Source organism: Rhincodon typus, chromosome 17, assembly GCF_021869965.1.
Source record: "Rhincodon typus isolate 14 chromosome 17, sRhiTyp1.1, whole genome shotgun sequence".
Taxonomy (NCBI): domain Eukaryota; kingdom Metazoa; phylum Chordata; class Chondrichthyes; order Orectolobiformes; family Rhincodontidae; genus Rhincodon; species Rhincodon typus.
In genome coordinates, this window is record NC_063348.1 from 30442949 (window position 1) to 30462579 (window position 19631).

General features: G+C 38.8%; 1 protein-coding gene across 1 annotated transcript in view; it reads left to right on the forward strand.

Moving 5' to 3' along the window:
• Nucleotides 1–1066: 1066 nt before the first annotated feature.
• The window catches only part of LOC125485251 (protein inscuteable homolog), a 206231-nt gene continuing 187666 nt past the window's right edge, over nucleotides 1067–19631 (forward strand). The window contains exons 1-3 of the mRNA XM_048607220.1: nucleotides 1067–1411; nucleotides 7595–7647; nucleotides 12765–12888. Coding sequence (XP_048463177.1) covers nucleotides 1067–1411; nucleotides 7595–7647; nucleotides 12765–12888 — 522 coding nt within the window. The remainder of the gene's footprint in view (nucleotides 1412–7594; nucleotides 7648–12764; nucleotides 12889–19631) is intronic.

Genomic DNA, 19631 nt, shown 5'->3' on the forward strand with positions numbered 1-19631 from the left:
TTTGGTATCGAGTGCTAACTCTCTTGCATTCAGTTTTCCAGAAAACAGTGACTGCACTTAATGAACATGGGCAAATGTAGCATTTTATCCATATTTTCTCTGTGTATTCTGGACGACATCACACTCTTCATTCTCTTAAATAATGAAGCTTTCAAGTTATGCAATGGATAAAACATATCCAGCTCACCCATACTTATCAACTGTCTTGTAAACCTCTAAACAGCTTCATTCACCTCAACATTCACATTCTCCCCATTGTCTCACTTCATCTCTCCTGGAATAATTACCCCAGAAAGCTTCATTGAGAATTGTCCTGAAGACATATAACTTCTAAACCACTTAGATTGTGATAAAAGAAATGCTTGCTCTGAAAAACACTAGGTAGTTGCATTTTCATTTTGTTGCTTATAAATGTTGTAGTAAATCAGGAAATTGACCATGCATTAGATTTGAGTCTCTTCATGAAGAAGAGGAAAATGGCACAGGAAGAGGAGCATGGTTGAGGCACTGCAACTGTAGTTGATTAGTCAGTGATGTCCTGCGGATAATGCCTTCTGATGTATTTTGCAATAGTGTGAAGAAATGAACTACATGAAAGATGAGCTAGGTGCCTGGGAATAGGGGCCCTTTCCTATCCTCATATCCCAATGCCACATATGCTGTGTATGTATGTGCCATTATGAAGAATCCAGCTTTCCTGCATTTGTTCCTTTCTTTCACACTGTTAAACAGACAGAGGTAACCTATGTTTAGTGTAACAGCATAGTACACTGAAATGGACTTGAATGCAAATTTCCTTGATTTTATGGTACAGTCATGGTATGACAGTGGAATAAATACTGAAGATTAACAAAACTATTCAGGATGATGGTCTATTGTCAGAGAATTGAAGCATAATCAGTTAGAAAATACCGATGCTTGATGAAGTTATTACCATAAGTCCATCAGTGCAATTAGAGAAATTGTTGGGGACCGTTGGATTTAGAAACATAAAAAAAGACTATGACAGTGCCAGTATTAATTTTGATTTTTTTAATATATAACTTCATGATATTCTTTTTCTAGCATGCATTTGATACAAATGGATTCTGTGCAGCGTTGGATGGAGGACTTGAGATTAATGGCAGAATGTGAGTGCATGTGCATACTTCAGTCAAAGCCCATCAGTGTGGATGGTGATGGACTCAATGAGCTAGTCATAACATCTCAGCAAAAATTACAAGACAGCTTGCAGACGCTATTGAAGAGAGCATGGACAATAACCACAGAACTGTCCAACATTTTCTACAAGCTTGAAAAAAACAGGTGGCAATGGATTCATTGCACAGCCGTGAGGATGAACTGTCATGTCAAATCGTTGATAAGTGAATACAACAGTTACACTAGGACTGCTTCAGCGGAGATACAACAGGTAATGGTGATTGATTCAACTTAGTTCTGAATTACAGTATTAGAAACAAAATAATATAATTTTAATATCATCTAATGAATTTAAAATTCTGTAACAATAGATTAATTATTTTTAGATATTTCATTGTGCAGTTACAATATGAAACCTTTAATACTGAGAGGTAAGCTAAATCATGACAATGACAGAATTATTAAACTTAAGAGGACAGGTTATACAGCTGCTTCATCAATGACTTTCCCTCCATCATCGCATCAGAAATGGTGATTTTCATTAATGATTGCAAAATACTGGGCACCATTCACAACTCCTCTGATCTCGCAGTCCATGTTCAAATGTAACAAGACCTGGACAATATTCAGGCTTAGCCTGACAAGTGGCAAGTAACATTCACGCACCACAAATGCTGGGCAATGACCATCGCCAAACAAAGACAATCTAACCACCACCCCTTGACATTCAATGGTGTTACCATCTGTGAATCCCCCACAATCAACATCCTCGGGTTTATCATTGACCAGAAGTTCAACAGGACTCACAACATAGTTACATTGGTGGCAAGAGCAGATCAGAGGCTAGGAATACTGTGGCGAGTAACTCACCTCCTGACTCTACCAAAGTCTGTGCACCGACTATAAGGCACAAGTTGGGAGTGAGATGAACTTTGCCTGATGAGTGCCGCTCCATCAACACTCAAAGCTTGACACCATCCAGGACAAGCAGATTCCTTCATTGGCACCACATCCACAAATATCCACTCTGTGTACCACCGACGCTCATTAACAGCAGTATGTACTATCTTCAAGATACACTGCAGAAATTCCCTAAAGATCCTTAGACAGCACCTTCCAAACCTATGATCACTTCCATTTTGAAGGACAAGGCAGCAGTTACATGGAACACCTGCAAGTTCCCCTCCAAATCACTCCCTGTCCTGACTTGGAAATATATTGCTGTTCCTTGAAAGTCACTAAATAAAAATTGTAGAACTCCCTCCCTATTGGCATTGTGGGTTTACCGATAGCACATGAACTGCAGCAGTTCAAGAAGACAGTTAGCCACCGTCTGAAGAACAGCTGCAGATGGGCAATAAATGCTAGCAAGTCAGCTATGCCCACTTCCAGTGAATGAATTTAAAACAAAACCCGGGCTAAATGTTAAGTTATTGAGGAATGTGAAAACACAACAGGCCCTCCAATAAGCCACCCCACCATCTTCAGACCAGCCACATTTGCTGAAGTTACCAGCATCTAAGTGTATTTAAATGTGTTCGGTAATGCAATGCTGGTAAGCAAATTAAGAAATCTCTTCTTGGCCTCAGAAAATCACTCCGGTGTATTAAGCAATGTGACCACCATTTGTATTTAGCTCTTTTATTGAAATATATTTGCAGGTTTGGGAAAACCTCGTTAACCTGAAAAGTTGACTCTGTCTTCCTCTTTCTGCAAGACCTGCTGAGTTTTTCCAGATATTTCTGCTTTTATTTCAGACTTTTAGCATCCACAATATTTTGTTTATCTGTGTACATATTTGCTGATCATAAACAACTAGAGGATGATGTGGAACACTAATGGATAAATGTGACACAATTTTGCATTTTTCAAAATCATAAGTATGACATCCTTGTAGTGTTAGCAGTAGATACTGCTCGGGAGCATGTGTCTGAATTTGAAAATGAGATTGATAATTTAACAATATGACAGTTCCTGTTCAAGCCATTCAGTCATTTCAGAGAAAGGAGAACATTTCTCAGGTTCCTTTTGTTCTGCAATAAAGTTGCCTCTTGATGGCTAATGCACATAATTGCCTGGATGCATCCAACTCTAAATAATCTCTTCAAAGGAGACATTTATCTTAAGTTACATTTTTGCTTTGCAAGAGTAAAATCCTACAATACCTCACTCTCCAGTTATTGATGCAATGTGCCAAGCTCCTGACTTACTTCCAGACAAGAATGAGCAGAATTCTTCATATGCTCCTGTTCCACTTTCTGTGACACACTGCTCTAATGAAGAATTATCACATACAGCCATTGAAAATGTCATGGAAGTACCAAAGCCCTGAACTGTCTTCAGCAGCTATACTGATCCTCCAGCCATTAATTGTCAGACTGAGTGTTTTGAGATCTTACAGGCTATATCGAATCGTAGAGTACAGCAAACACTGCACATGCAGAAGGTCCCTCAGTCACAATGAGGAGGAGTAGGGTACTACTTGAGTGAGGTGGTGGAATGGCAGGTAAGTAGGAAAATACTTAGAATAGGTCAAAAGGTTGGGTTGAGGGCAGATTTTTGCCTGGGGTTTTACGCAGGATGTCATAAAGGGTTTATTGCTGGTCAGGGAATGTCAAGTCATTGGAGTTTGGGGAGGGTGTTGGGGGATAGTCAGAGTGGTGGAAATTGGCTAGAGGTCTGGGGTTAACAGAGACTAGGATGTAGTTGGACAGGCATTAGTAGTTACCCAAAAGTTATAGAAGGTTTCAAGTGAATGGAAACCCTCTGACTGTCTGACTCTAGTTCAGAGCTGGTGTCTTTTTTGGAGTGTACCAGATTTTGGAAAATTGCCCTCAGAAAAATTTGACTTGCCAGGCAATTCAGGTGACTTAGGTGTGTCTGGGTTTCACCATGATCTCAACATACAGCTCCAACCTGCATTACTGCAATAACTATCTCCCATTTCTGCGCCATTTTTACTGATTTCACAATTAATTGATAATACTCAACAGGTATTTTTGGTTAAATCTAGATCAGTCATGACATCTGAAAATGATTGCTCCATGTTGGAATAAAAGGATATTTAAAGAATAATATCATTGAAGACCTTTGATCAACCAAGATATGAGATTTGACATATGATTGTGGATTGAAGAATCTTAGCTGATTATTGAGTGATTTTTTAATGATTTTGTCACTACCATTCTATTCAGAAAACAATTATGAGTATTGATTAGACTCTCCTTGATAAAGTGCTTACTGACAGTAATCATGAACTTGCCTGCTGTTAACTTATTGCCTGCATCATTATTCAACTTGAGATAGTGTTCCAGATTTACTTTTGTCATTGTGCTTGTTTTATTCATCTTCAATCGGAGTTAAGGAGTCTGGAATCTGATCTGTCCTTACAAACAAGTTTTCTGATATTCTGTGTTTGTGTCTTGGAAGTCTAAGATACAAGTTATGATAGGAGCACTGCAATATCAGCACAATAGCCTCAATCTTGCACTGAAACAATTTAGTAGTTGGATTGTTAGGAGTATTGATTATTGATTTGCAATGACAACAAGTGTTAAAAACACCATCTATTTTTGTCAATCACATCCAACTAGCTCAATACCATTTATTGAATACTTTTGATGGCCATTTTTTGTTCTGATGTCTTGAATTTAATTTGGCACCATTCTTTCATTTGCAAATTTTATCACACTCTTTTGTAACTCAAAAGTAAAATACTGCACTTGCTACAAGTCTGAAATAAGAAATAGAAGGTTCTAGAAATACTCAGCAGGTTATGTAGCATCTGTGCAGAGAAACAAAGTTAATGGGTGTTTCAGATTATTGAACTTTTGACACCACCATTAACACTGAAGAGAGGTCAGTCTTGAAGAAGCAACAAAGTTTGTAAGGAAATGCAAATGATAAGCTAGCAACTGACCAGTACACCCTGCTTGAGCTCATTGATGAATCCTCAATTTATATAACTTAGTCAGTAATACAACTTGACCTTCAGATGGCAATGATAAACATAAGCTTGATGTCAAATGCTGAAGATTCTCAAGTCCAGGCAAAATATCGTATTTTTCAAGGAAGAATCATTAACACTACTTGTAACTTTTTTTCCTTCAAAAGACTATCCTTCGACTGCGGTGGGTTACGTGCTCCCACTTCTCAGTTTGCCTCAGTTCTTCTGAGTAAACCTTCAGCTACACTACTTCACTTTGGGTGAGCCTTTGAGCCACTGTCTTGACATAATTTTGTAAGGACTCTCTTGCCTCATTGTTCAACCTTGTCTCATGTTTGCTCAATCTTGCCTCATGGCTCTTCAGATTCAAAAGCACCCTCTACCCTGGATCTGTCTCTATCACTATCACCATGTTCGATCATTTACTCTGTGAGTTCTTCAGGTAATGATACAAGCTCAGGCCTGACTTTTTAGTAGCTTCTTAGTACGTTTATTGTTACACTGCACACAATTATAAGACTACAGAGAAGGAGGCTCCTGTTGTACAGGGTCTGACTTCTGAATGGAATGCTAAAGAAAAGACTATTTACACAAACATCAAGCCCTATCACTATATGCATCTTTATTTCCTTCAGCCCTACAATCCTCCAAGATCACTGTGCTTTTCCAATGCTAATCTCTTACATTTCCTAATTTTTTATCGCTCACAATTTTTTGTCATGCCTTTAGTTGTTTAGGACATGAACTTTGGAATTCCTCAAGCTTCTCCACCTGTACACGCTTCTCAGCCTTTTAGACACTCTGTAAAACCTTCCCTTTGATCAAGCTATTGATCGTCTGTCCTAATATTGACAGAGTTTTAAGTTATGTGTTTGATAATGCCTTGGGATGCTTAATGAGAATAAAAATGCTATCTAACTGCAAGTTGCCATTTTGATCATGTACATTTTTATTTGAAAGGTTAATACATCTGATTAATAATAACAATAATACTTTTTTTTATTCTTCTAATATATAAAAGCTTGAAGTCTTACTTGAAAATTACTTTCAACCTAAAATTTAACATAATATCTATGTCAGGCTTGAGATTATAAAAGTGCAAACGTGCTTTTAAACACAAATGTTCTGCTCTTGTGGTGGAAAAAAAACAGCTAATTATGCACCTCAGAAGGTCAGATATTCAGTTGTTAACATTGCAGACTTCAGCTCAGTAGATTCAAAACCATAACCTGTCCACTGAGAAATTGCCTATTTTGTGTGGGAGCAAAATGATTCAATGTTCTGTTTAATTAACTGAGTGACATAACATTAATTAAGCAACTAACATGGTGTTAAAACTTGAAGCAAATTTGCATCAAAGCTCATAGTATTGTATCCTCTCACTGACTCATTATATGCAGACAGTATTTTGTAAGATGTTTTAATGTAGCAATTATATTGCAAGCTTATGTTTTGCTAATAAACTTTAATTTTCCTACTGGCTTTGTAATAACACTAATGTTGATCAGGTACAACTTCATGAAGGTCAGCAGTTCTTTTCTTTCCTGACCAAGTGGAAATTGTGTATAAACCTAGACTGTGAATGTATACTTGCTGCTCTCCTGTGGAAGGCATCACCATTAAGTCTGATCTCCTTCTCTAACTCATACAGTCTTTTCACATAAATTCATGTCAATGCATTTTTCAGTATCTTATCTAATACTGTCAGAAGAATGAATCTCAGCTGATTTTCTTCTCTTCCTTTGCTAAGTTGTGTTTATGTCAATTGTGTACATTGACTGTTTCCCTGCTTAAGAACACTTAAGTCACAATGAAACCGGGAAGCTTTTTAATCCATATGCACTATGTGTGACTTTACAGGGATTCTGCGCTGTCTGAAGATCATGGTAGCAATGGCTTAGCTGGTACACTGCAAGAACTGTAAATGTTTTCTACAAAGCTTGTAGCTGCTCTTATATTGAATTGAAATTTATTGTAAATTGCAAAAGGTGGCGGTCTCAATGTGATGTTTTCTTTCAAACAACACATTGTACAATTTCTCTGCCAAGTTGGTGCCATACAATGTTGAATTAAACATAATTTGTATGGGAGATTCTTCCATACTTGGGCCAGCAATTGTATAAGTGAATTTCACATACAGTCCTACTGTCAGCAGAAAGAGAAGACATTCATCCCTGTCTGACTTTGATTTTTTAACCAGATTGTCTAGACAATGAAAATTACTTTTTTAAAAAACACGATCTACGATATCTGTACAACTTAGTCTATTTCAAATAAGAAACAAAACTGAGACCTATATCTTTTGCAGATTATGCATATTGCAATTTCTGTGACTTCAATATTAGATTAGCTGAGTTAATAATGGAGCATTACTCAAAACACAATAGAATATTCAAAGACCAACAAATATGAGGAGACTTTAACTGTAAATAGCTATACATATTGTGTTGTACAGGCAATTTTCTATTGCATGTCAATTTTAATGTGTATTTTTCTATTTCTCTGCAGTTTGAAAAGATTTTAATAGAGAAATGCCGTCACCTGATGACAATAACTGAGAGGTAAATTTTGATTTCCCCAGCTTTCACTGAAATTCTCTAGTTTGAACTTTGTCATTGTTTGACATATCGAATATGACATTTTTGCATTGTTATTCAGTGCTAACATTCCTAACCCCAACATAAATTGAATGAAATATGATTCTTCTAGCAATTGGAAGATGATCCTTTTTTGTTAAATTTATCAGCTTAATTCAAAGTTTTAACTTTGCCATAAAGTCGACAGCAGCTATAGAGCTTTTTCAAACTAAATTATTTGAAAATGAATTCCGAGATTTGTTCATGAACCCATAAATTGTTTGGTTCCTTAATGAAAGCTTAAATTTGGAAATTTTTCCCAAAGGTGGAGTTAACACTAATCATGCCATGGTTATACCTTGGTTACAGTGTCCTGAGCTATGTGATAGTAAGTGCTATACTTTAACAAAGTTGCTGCATATTCTGATGAGCTCCAACACAGTTAGGGTGGGGTGTGTGGGTGTGCAGGAGAAGAGGAGGAGGAGGAATTGGTGCGGGATTTTGGGATTCCTATGCCCAGGGTCCTTGATTCCAGGGAGGACCTGTTACTGGTTGCTTAAGTGCTTGACATTAATTTACATTAATTTAATTTTCAATTTTTATTGATGCCTCAGAGTGGACACAACAGTCTATGCCAACATTTACCACCCATCCTGAGTTAACCTCGAAAAGGTGGTGGTGAAGTGCTATTTTGAACCACCACAGTCCTTTGGTGTAGGGATACCCACAGTGTTGTTAGGAAGGGAATTCCAGGATTTTGATCTAGCAACAATGAAAGAACAATAGTGTATTTCTAAATCAGAATGGTGTGTGGCTTGAAGTGGAACTTACAGATGCTATGCATCCATCGCTGTTGTCCTGTTAGGTGGTTGTAGATTTAGAAAGTGCTGTTGAAGGAGCCTTGGTTAGTTGCTGCTAATACAGCTGGTCTTTGCCAACAGAGACATGCATCAGCTGCCCAGGTGGTGGATGAGACCCCCACTGTCTGTTAAATTTTGTGCAATATCATTCAACCAACACTCATGGCACTCCATAGCTAGCTACTCCTTTAGTCAAACAGTTGTTGTTCCAGCAATGCTATTGGCATCCAACTGATAATATGAAAGGTTGTCTAGATATGTCCCAACCAACAGAAAAGGATAATTTATTTGCCAGTCAATTTGCATGCTGTCAGACTCCCACATTCTGCAAAAAAATGTGAATAATCAACAATTCCAACCAGGAAGCTTCAATTCACCAAAAACTTGCTGAGTTCAGGTTCTAATTGAACCATTCACCTCCACACTTCATCACAGTTTTCATCTAGACAAAGAGTAGGAGCTAAATGTTGAGGAGTGGTGAGATTGGGTGCTGTCAACATCTAAATATAAGATCAGGGAGCCAGAACAAAAGCACAATCTTTGGAGTAAGAGAGAAGAAATTGTCATTTCAACATTATGGCAAAATTAAAACTTTGATTTGATACGGGAAGATATTTATTTTGTTGGAGGCCAGTGTCACTATGTCCTCACTAAAGCAAAGACTCCACAGGATCGAATGCCATTCATAACTGAAATTGGAAATAGCACAGGCCAGCTTACAGTCGTACATAGGCAACACTCAGACATAAACTTGACAGATGGCAGAAATCTGTGGTAGGTAATGGTCATATTCAATAAGTGAAAAACCAGGCATCTCCCCTTAGCCTTCATCTGTACCTCTGACATCTACTCCCTGCACCATAAACATCTTTGGATCAATATTGATCAGAACTACACCAGTGATTAAACACCTTGGTTACAGGAATAAGACAGGGAGTCTTATCATCATCTAAAAGGTTCATCATAACCAATTGGCTCTTTCAAAGACTAGCTCCATTCCCTTTGTTTTATCAAAAACATGGCATTTTTTCTTCATTTATTAATCATTCCTGTTTGAAGACTCCTACTGAATCTATATTGACAACTCTATCAGACAGTCCATTCCAAATTCTAACAATTTGTTTCTGTAAAATGCTTTTCCTCATGTTTCTCTGGTTGTTTTGACAATCCCCGTAATCTGTCCACTCTGGTCATCTCTGTTTTGGCTCTTTGAATCAATTTCTCTTTATTTATCTAAAACCTTCAAGATAGTAAACATGTTCCAAGTTGTACACATCTGGCCCAGAATTTAAATCCACAGATCTGAAAAATATCAGTGGGAAAGAAAAAACTTAAGACATAGATATGAAAATTTACTGAGCCAAATATATTCCAACTCCCCATATGCATACATATACTTTTGACCAGTCTTCTTTGTGGCAGTACTATAGCAATTCTGTATTAATACAGAGCAAGGTTACTCTTTACACCAAATCAACCTTTTTACCTTATTGAAATGCTGGAAATTATAGAAATTATCTGAATCTACTTATTGATATAGGAAGAATTTAGTAAATATTTCAATAGAATTATGGGCATACTGTGAAAATCTTTGAAAACACAGAATTTTGCTGACAGGTCATAGTCATCCTATTGAATTGAAATTTTACAATGTCTCAATGTTGGCTGTATATCAACATGATTGAAAAACTAATATTGAACTTGACATTATACGGCTAGTGTCTTACAGTTTTACAGCACAGAAAAGAAAATCCCCTCAGCCAGTCATAAACAACCACCTAAGTATTCTAATCCCATTCTTCAGCACTTGGACCGTAGCCTTATATGACTTGACGTCACAAATGCATGTCTAAATACATTTCTAAAATCTACTTCTCAAATATTATGAATTATTGTCCTACTCTTCTTTAAAACTACCACATGACCTTCTGAATAAGCAAGTCTTAACTCCAGTTTTTTGTTACTATAGCCCCTTCACCAACCTCCCTTTCCTCTCTAAAGTTCTTGACCAGTTTGTCACATCCTACATTTATGCACATCATATCAGAATTCCAGGATTGCAACCAACCTGGATGCTGTCCCATCATAGCAAAAACTGTTTGAATCAAAGTCATTATCACTCTTACCAGCAATGAGTTCCAATTCCCAACTCCTTCTGAGTGAAAAATGTTTTCCGCTCATCCTCTTTAAACTTGTCCCTTGCCTTAAATGGGGGCCTGTTAGCTCAGTTGGCTGCACAGTTGCTTTGTAATAAAGAGTAACGTCAACAGCATGGGTACAATTCCCACACCAGCTGAGATTACCATGAAGGACTCTCCTTCTCAACCTCTCCCATCACCGATGGTGTAGTGACTCTCAAGTTAAACCACCACTATCATCTCTCTCTAATGAAAGAGCAGCCCTATGTTCTAGTAAGCTTACGGCAACTTCACCTTACTTTTTTATCTTAAGTCTTTGACCCCAGTAATTGACTTCTTCAGCAAGGGGAAATGTTTCTTTGTGTCGACCCTATCAATGCCCTTTATAAATTTCTACATCTCAATCATGTCCCCCTCTCTGTTTCCTCTGTTACAAGGAAAATGACCCTATTCTATCCAATCTCTCTTCATAACCGAAACTCTCCAGCCCATACAAGTCCTGGGAAATCTCCTTTGTACACTCTCCAGTGCAATCACAATCTGCCTAAAATGTCAATTCCAGGCACAATTCTCCAGCTGTGGCCTAACCAGCATTTGATTCCATTCTAGTTTAATCTCCCTGTTCTTAAACTCAATGCCTTAACTAATAAAGGCATGTATCCAATATGTCTTTTTAACACATCTACCTGTCTCAATACCTTAAGAAACCAGTGGGCATGCACACCGAGATCCCTCTGTTCCTTGGTGCTTCTCAGGGTTCTGCCATTCGTGATGTAATCCCTTGCCTTTTTAGTTCTACCCAAGTCCATCATTTCCCATTCACCTGAATTGAATCCCATTTGCCACTAATCAGACCATCTGACCAACCAGTCCAAATGCTCCTGTAATCTCAGGGCACTATATATATATCACAAACAGCAAAGCCCCAATACTGATCCCTGCAGAACTCTGCCTCATACAGGCTTCCAGTCACAAAAGCAGCCCCCATCCATCATCCTCTGTTTTCTGCCACTCAGCCAATTTTGGATCCAATTAGCCAAATTTCCTTGGAGACCATGGGCTGTTACCTTCACTGTCTGTACCCCATGTGCACATCATCAAAAGCCTTGCTGAGGCCCAAGTAGACTATGAGGACTACGTTACCCTTATCTACTCACCTGGTCACCTGTTTAAAAAATTCAGTTAAGTTGGTCAGATTTGACCTTCCCTTAACAAAACCATGCTGGATTAATCCCTGCCTTTCCAAGTGCAGACCAATTCTGTCCATCAGAATTACTTCCAATAATTTTTCAATCACAGAGATTAGGCTGTCTTGCCTCCAGTTTCCTGGTTTATCCCTTGCTGTCTTCTTGAATAATGGTGCCGTATTAGTTATCCTCCAACCGTAAGGGTGGCACAGTTATTACTGGTGGAGAAGTGACCTGAGTGAGCGAGTAGGCAGCACAGAGGACATGCAGTGTTTCAGGTATTGCGGCTGTGGTGGATGAGGGAGAGTGGGGAAGATGTTACAGAGAATAGTAAGAGTGGTAGAGCATGAATCGTGGTGGAAAGTGAGTACAGGAGCACAGATAGAGTAAGCTTGTGGTGTTGGAAAGAAGATGGTGTCACTTATGTAGCCATCTTCCTACAACACTGTGCATTTCTCTTGTTGGCTGAGACTGCTTTATCCCAGTTGGCAACTTTGGACCTAACTAGCATGTCTAGTGTTGTAGCCTCCACTGTTGGTCCTGTGCCAAGAGGACATCCCATCTTTGTACTACCCTGTCCTGCAGGACCTTACTCACATAGTGGGGCACAGATTTCCCTCTGTTGGCCATGTCCAGGGCAAATGCCAGAAATCATACAGGGCAGCTCTGGACTGATGGTTCTTGTCTGAGTCTATATCCTACATTGTTCAGTTTCCTATAAGATTCCTCATGTAGAGTTGCTTTTGTTGTAATAATGTGAACATTGACACTAGGGTATTATTGTCATATTTGTATTGTTTCAATTTAAAATAAATAGTTTTTGTAATTCTTCCTGATATATTGAAAATTAACCCCAAAGGTTAATTTAATTTGTACCATTATTGTGATTTAACCTTTTGCATGTTCTTTCCTTACAGCTGTATGCCTGATGAAGATGAAACAACAGCATCCTCTGTGAAAACTGAGATTGTTAATACTCTAACATCATTTAGCCAGTCATTCAGTCAGATGGTGGAACTAGCTTTAACCCATGAAATACAGGTTAGTATCGTATTGTAAATTATAGGCCTTTTATAATACTATTTTAATTGGTAGAAGAGGTAGATAAATTCAGTTAAAGTGCCTTTTTGAAGACCAGTTCTTAGTCATTAATGTAAGTATTTATTTATTCTGAGATTAATTGTGCCCCCTTAGTTCTCATGCATGGATATATGCATGAGTATCAAAAATTTAAATTACTTTAGGTGATATAGATTCAAGGACTTCATTAAAAATATATACTTTTCCTTGGTTTTTGTGGGATCCTGCTATCTTAAAGCCATTCCTAGTGGCATTAAATCATGAAGAAAACACAATAATGTATGGGTACTTTTATTTTGTTATTGTAATGAATCATTTGAGGCTGAAAATGTCTGGAATATATGATTTCATGCTATATGGATTGTAATGTATTAAGATATCTTTACATGTGAAGATTAGAAAGTTGTTTTAAATATCTAGTTCATTGTTTATGTTAATATTTTAGAGTTAATTTTTATTTATGGGAAGACTAAAGCTATAAAGCAAAGGTAAACAAAACAGTGAGTTTCAGAGAATGCCAGCTCATCGAAAGAATTGGTAGTTCTATAGAATATCCATATTTGTTTAATAAAGTCAGAAAAGCTTTAAAATAGAAGATGTCACTTCACAAAAGAAGAATTGGACATGAGATGTCTCTATTACTTGCAGTAACAGCTGTTCATAGACATTTTTGTTTTGAGATGGAGCTAAATTAATTTAAAGCCCTTACTGAACCCTGACCACTTGTAAAATCTAGTTACTTGATCAGATCAGAGAAGAAATTGCAGATGAGGGATAATTAATCTAAAGGTCAGTTTGAGGACACCACAAGAGCAAGTTATATTGTTATGGACTTGATGGAGGTAAGTAAGATTGTTTGATTTCAACTTATCTGGATGTTTGTTGAAGGCGTTAATTGCAATTTTGATCTTAAATGGCTTGCAAGTCACTGAGATAGCCAAGGTACATGATCATAATATAGAGCTGTGCTGTTAGCAGAGTTTATGAGAAACAAAACTAACTTCTTTATTCACTGTATGGAAAGTAGGTGAAGATTAATTTCAGTTTGAATTTTGTGAGGGAATAGAATCTTCAAGAATGCCTAGATTGAAACCAGTGGAAGAAACTACAATTGGTGTCCACAACATCTTGTGCCAAAGAAAGCAACATGCACAGAAGCTGAGAACTATTGAAAAAAGTAACTAGTATAAAGGCATCCACATTCAAGAGATGGTAGATTCAAATCTAGCCTCTGAGAATAGTTTTTGCTGAGGAGAATACATTGGAGGACTGTGGCATACTTATGTGTGGCTTCTACAGAAATAAATCAGGTTGATGTATCTTCTAAGATAATTCTCATATCCTAGCATATGTGGTTATAAGTTATAAGGTTAGCTCATCATAATTGCTTTGTTTAATTTGTTTGAGACAATAAAGTTTCTGTCTTGCATTTTTCTTAGGAAAAATGATGAAATCATGTGGCATTGTTCTATTGGTTAAATTGAGGTACTCAGATTTCTCTTTAAATGTTAGTGCTTTCATACTGGATCATAGCAAAGTGAAATTGCATAATCCTTAACCTCTCAATGTGGTGTATATGGGAAATTATCGGTATTGAGGCAAGTATTTTAGTTTTCAATTGCTAACTTTATTGCTTAAATTACCTAGGATTATTCAATGGAACAAAACGACAACCAAAAGATATTTACATTCAAAACAATTATAGTTTTTTTCTGGACCTCAGTGTATGTAAATGTAAGATATCATGTATGTATTCCCTTTCAGAAATAATATAGGACAATTTTATAGTTTGCTGGTGAAAAGAGATCATGTTTTAACAATTCTGGTTATTACTTGCAGACTGAAATGCCCTATATGGCATTGAAATGCACACATTTGCCATTTTTGTTGTACAATGAGGCTGACCTCAAATCTTATGATTCTGAAAAATAAGCAAAGGTGTTCAGAATTAAGTTGAAGCAAGAGTTTTGCATTTACTTTATTCCCCATTGCAAAAATCACAGAACAAGGCATTAAAGCAGGTGCCATTGTTCTCAAAGTGACAAAATTAATTGTTTTGGAATTTTGTATCAATTTTGCAATATTGTAATATGCAGTGAAAGAACCACAAAGTACATCTTATCCACTCCAGTGCTCTTCACAAAGTCCAGTCCTGTAGTTGTAGAAATTTGAGGGATTTGCTGGAATCTCAAGCAATGCCAGGTCACTTATTTTGTGAGGTAGATGATTAGATTCAAATTTAAAATACACCAGATGTTTAGAAGGCAGATGTTTAGAAGGCTGTGTTTACTGGCTTTCCTTTGAGTTTGACTTCTAGTGAATTTTAATGTTAGTGTTTAGTGTTTCAATGTGTCACTCTTGGCGTATGAAAGTTGAAGCTATGAGTGTGCTGAATGTATTTTGTATTTTTGGTAGTTATAATATAGTCAGTGGCTGTCTGATTATGAAATTGTAGGGATGCTAAAAGTGCCTTTTACGATCACTGCAGTTTCCAGAGTCTTGTAGGAGGTAGGAGTCATTCACCTCTTTGGTCTAAGTTATCGAGATCTTAGGGATCAGATAAAGTTAACAGAAAGATGTTAATTTCATTACTGGACTATATGCAGAAGAACTTCAAGAACACATGAACATTCTCGACCCTTCCTTTGACCGTCTCTAGCTCTACCTCTCTGTCTGCCTATCTGTGTTGTTGTTGTGCCATCACCACGGTGGGTGGCGAATATCATGCTGTTCCAGGTAATAACTATTTCAGACATGTATACAAAATCTCTCACAAGTCATTGTACCAATTAATGTATCATTATTACATAATAAGCATCTGGTTCATCCCAATTGGTGACTGGGTTAATGTCTCTGATGTATTGGTATAAGATTCCTTCAATTTCGTTTTGGATTGCCTTCTGCTGTATGTATTATGCAAGTTCTTTGTTCATTTTCGATGCTCTGGAAAATCATATCTTCTTTGTTTTGATCAAAACAGTCTTAAAGAAAACAACAAGCCTAGTATTATATCAAAGGTATTGTGCTAAGAATTTACCAAATATCTGAGATGGCAAAGAACTAAAGTTTGTGAAATTAATGACTTATATGAAATAAAGTGCAAATTTACATGCACTGCATCATCCCCTGTGCCATCAAAGTGATCTCAATAAGTTGTGAAGTTATTCACTTTGGAAGCAAAAGCAAGAAGGCAGATTGCTACCTGAATGGCTGTAAATTGGGAGAGGGGGGTGTGCAGCAGGACCTGGGTGTCCTTGTGCACCAGTCGCTGAAGGTAAGCATATAGGTGCAGTCAGCGGTAAAGAAGGCAACTGGTATGTTGGCCTTCATTGCAAGAGGTTTTGAGTACAGGAGCAGTTTCACACGGCCTTGGTGAGACCACACCTGGAATATTTTGTGCAATTTTGGTCTCCTTTTCTGAGGAAGGACGCTCTTGCTCTCATGGGAGTGCAGCAAAGGTTTACCAGGCTGATTCCAGGGATGGCTGGTCTGACTTATAAGGAGAGATTGACTAGGTTGGGGTTGTTTTCACTAGAGTTCAGATGAATAAGAGGGGATCTCATAGAGCATTATAAAATTCTAACAGGACTGGACAGGGTAGATGGAGGAAGGATGTTCCCGATGGTGGGTGTGTCCAGGGGTCACAGTATGAGGATTCGGGTGAATGCTTTAGGACGGACATGAGGAGACATTTCTTCACCCAAAGAGTGGTGAGCCTGTGGAATTTATTACCACAGGAAGTAGTTGATGCCAAAACATTGAATGTATTCAAGAGGCAACTAGATATAGCACTCGGGGCAAATGGGATCAAAGGTTACGGGGAGAAAGCAGGATTAGGCTATTAAGCTGGATGATTAGCCTTGATTGTGAAGAATGGCAGAGCAGGCTCGAAGGGCTGAATGGCCTCCTCCTGCTCCTATCTCCTATGTTTCTATGTCTTCTTCCCCTCTCTCCCATTGTCTCCTGGTGTACTCCCAGGTTCCACAGCTGATATGGAGGAATTCTGCTCAGTCATGGAAACTGATAGCCCTGGAGGTTTGTTCAGATGACCTCACTTCTGTCTGGAGGGGCCAGACATGCCAAGGGTCTTCTTACCAGAAGCAGACTGACTTTCCTTGGTGTGAATTTCCAAGGGCTAGAGGGGTTGGGCAAGGTGGAGATGGAGGGCCTTTCTACCCCTGGAGGGTCCTGAGTGGAGATTTCTGAGGGTGCTGCATGTGATTCCTCCTCTGACTGGGTGTTTCCTGGCATTGTCCTGAATAAGGAGAACCTGGAGTGCATGCCAGGCTCTCTGTCCCCCTGTCATCATGCCTTTAGTCCTGAGGAGTAGAGGGTGGAGTGCAGGTGTATGTCCCCTTTAGATTCGGAAAGTGCTGAACATGACTTTCCATGGCAACCGCCAACCTGTCCATGGAGGCAGATAGACAGTTGCATGATTTGCTGCAGTGTTGCAGCTTCTGGGTGATGGAGGACTATTGCATCCCACATACCTGTCTGCCATTCGTGTCTGCCATTCCCATCTGCCATTCCCATCTGCCATTCCCGTTTCGCTCTGAGCATCTGAGTGAAGTCTCTGATTGCTGATACCACAGTGTCCTCTCCTTCCTGGGGCTGAGCAATTGTCTGATCTCTGGCAGTCCTCCAAGTGCCAGTGGCCTGGGGCATTTATATTCCTCAGCCAGATATGAAGCTGATGCCATGAGGTGCTCACCAGAATGTGCTCCTGTAATTTCTGAAGCTAACGTACACACTGGGGTGCCAGTAGCTGAACTGATGAAGGGTGTAAGAGGCAGCCTTGCCACTGCTTCCTTTGAGGCCTCAGTACTCTCCTCCTCAGGGCTTGAGGATGTGGCTTCATGTGAAGCTGGGCATTTCACTGTGAAGGTTGTGAACATGCTAGCTGAAGCTGAAAGACTTGAGAGAGAAGGTAATGCAGCCAGTGGTAAGAAGTGGTGTGCATTGGAGACTTGCAGTGGAATGCAGAATGGTACACATTCAGTTGGTGGGACATGGCTATATCAACCTGCCCATAGGAGCCAGAATTATCTCCACATATGGGATGAGGAGCCTAATGTCCAGCACCCTTCCACCTGCATAGATTCTCACTGCCCTTTGTGGGCCCTCTTCCCCTGTAATAAGAGAAAGGCAGCAATTGATTGAGATGAAAGTGGGTGGCACAGTGCTTATTCCTGATTTAGGTGGCCAAGAAAGATGAAGTGGCCTGAAGATGTGAGGAGGCAGTGCAGAGGCCAAGCAGAGATAGTGGTGTGGAAGATTGTGGTGAAAGAGGGGGAGGGTGTTGTAAGAGAGAGTGAGGGAAGATATTGCAGGCAAAAGTGAAAGTGGCACAGCATGAGCCTTGGTATGGTGGGTGGGTGTAGTAGCAGAGGGTGTGGAAACAGACAAGAGTACGGCACTTACCATGATGCAGTGGAAAAGATCACTGACCTCATCATGGTACTGCTGACTGTTCTTCTGGACTATGGAGATGGGACTGATTTGGGAGGCAACCACTAACCATGCTGCCAAAATCATGTATCGTGATCTCCTCTGCTTGTCCTCCGTGAAGCAGATAGCCCTCTTCTGCAACCCACTGTCTCCCAGAACCTCCAGATCCATGTCAGAGAATTGTGCCGCCATCTTCTCCTTCTCTGACATGCTCAGAATCCGTCCAAGTAGGGCAGCTTCAGAAGGCCAATGCTTGCCTGGTTACACAGTGGTCTTTGAAAGGATGGATGGGTGCCAGGGATACCAGACTTTTATTGGATATCCGCTGAATAATGAGTTGTTGTGGGAGTGGTATGTGGCATGATGGATGCCATAGGACTGGGATAACTAGTTTGATGAGATATGGCTAGAAAACTTGTTTGGCTTCATGGCAGATATCCCTCCGGAAAAAAAAAACACTCAATACAATTCAGAGTTAAACAAAGTAACTAAGATTCAGCTCTCTGTTTCAGTGGCTGGACACTGTTCATAGCTGTGAGGATTTCTTTGCATTGGCAGAGATTTATGATCTCTTGTGATTGTTCTCCCTGTTCTGTCTTCTTTTCTTGAGTTTCCTTCACGGTTTTGTTCTTAAGGAAATATATACTGTCAAGGTCCTTAACCAAGATTTCCTCTGTTCTGATGGAATGATCTGTTCTGCTCTGGACCCTCTGATTCTCTTACCAAATTGAATAGTTTTTCCCTGAGTGCTGCCTTCTTTTGTCTGTAATAAATCTGTTAAAGACTCATCAACAATACCTACAACTATGCATCTCTACGGAATTTTGTCTTCAAAACTTCACATTCACATTTCTCAACTAATCTGTGAAGGTCATTACTAAAATCATCAATTGATTCGCCAAGATGCTAGATTGTTCTCTTGAATTTTGCTCTTTCCAGAACTTTACTAGTTCTGAGATTAAAGCAGTTATCAGAAGCTTTTTAAAATGGCATCAAATTTATCTACTGCTTCATTAACCTCTTTTCAGACAATTACGTAATTCACTGTGCTTCTAATGAAATAAAGACTGTCATCATTGTATTAACATGGTCTTCATTGCTTTTGCTATCAAATTTTGAAGAAGTTCCATATCTTAAAAGTTGTTTCTTTATAATACTCAATTCTGTGCCTGATTGGCTCTAGTTCTGTAATTAAATTTTCCTGGCAATGAAGATTAGAGTGCTCCGTCTTTCTGTGATTACTCAATATCCTTATT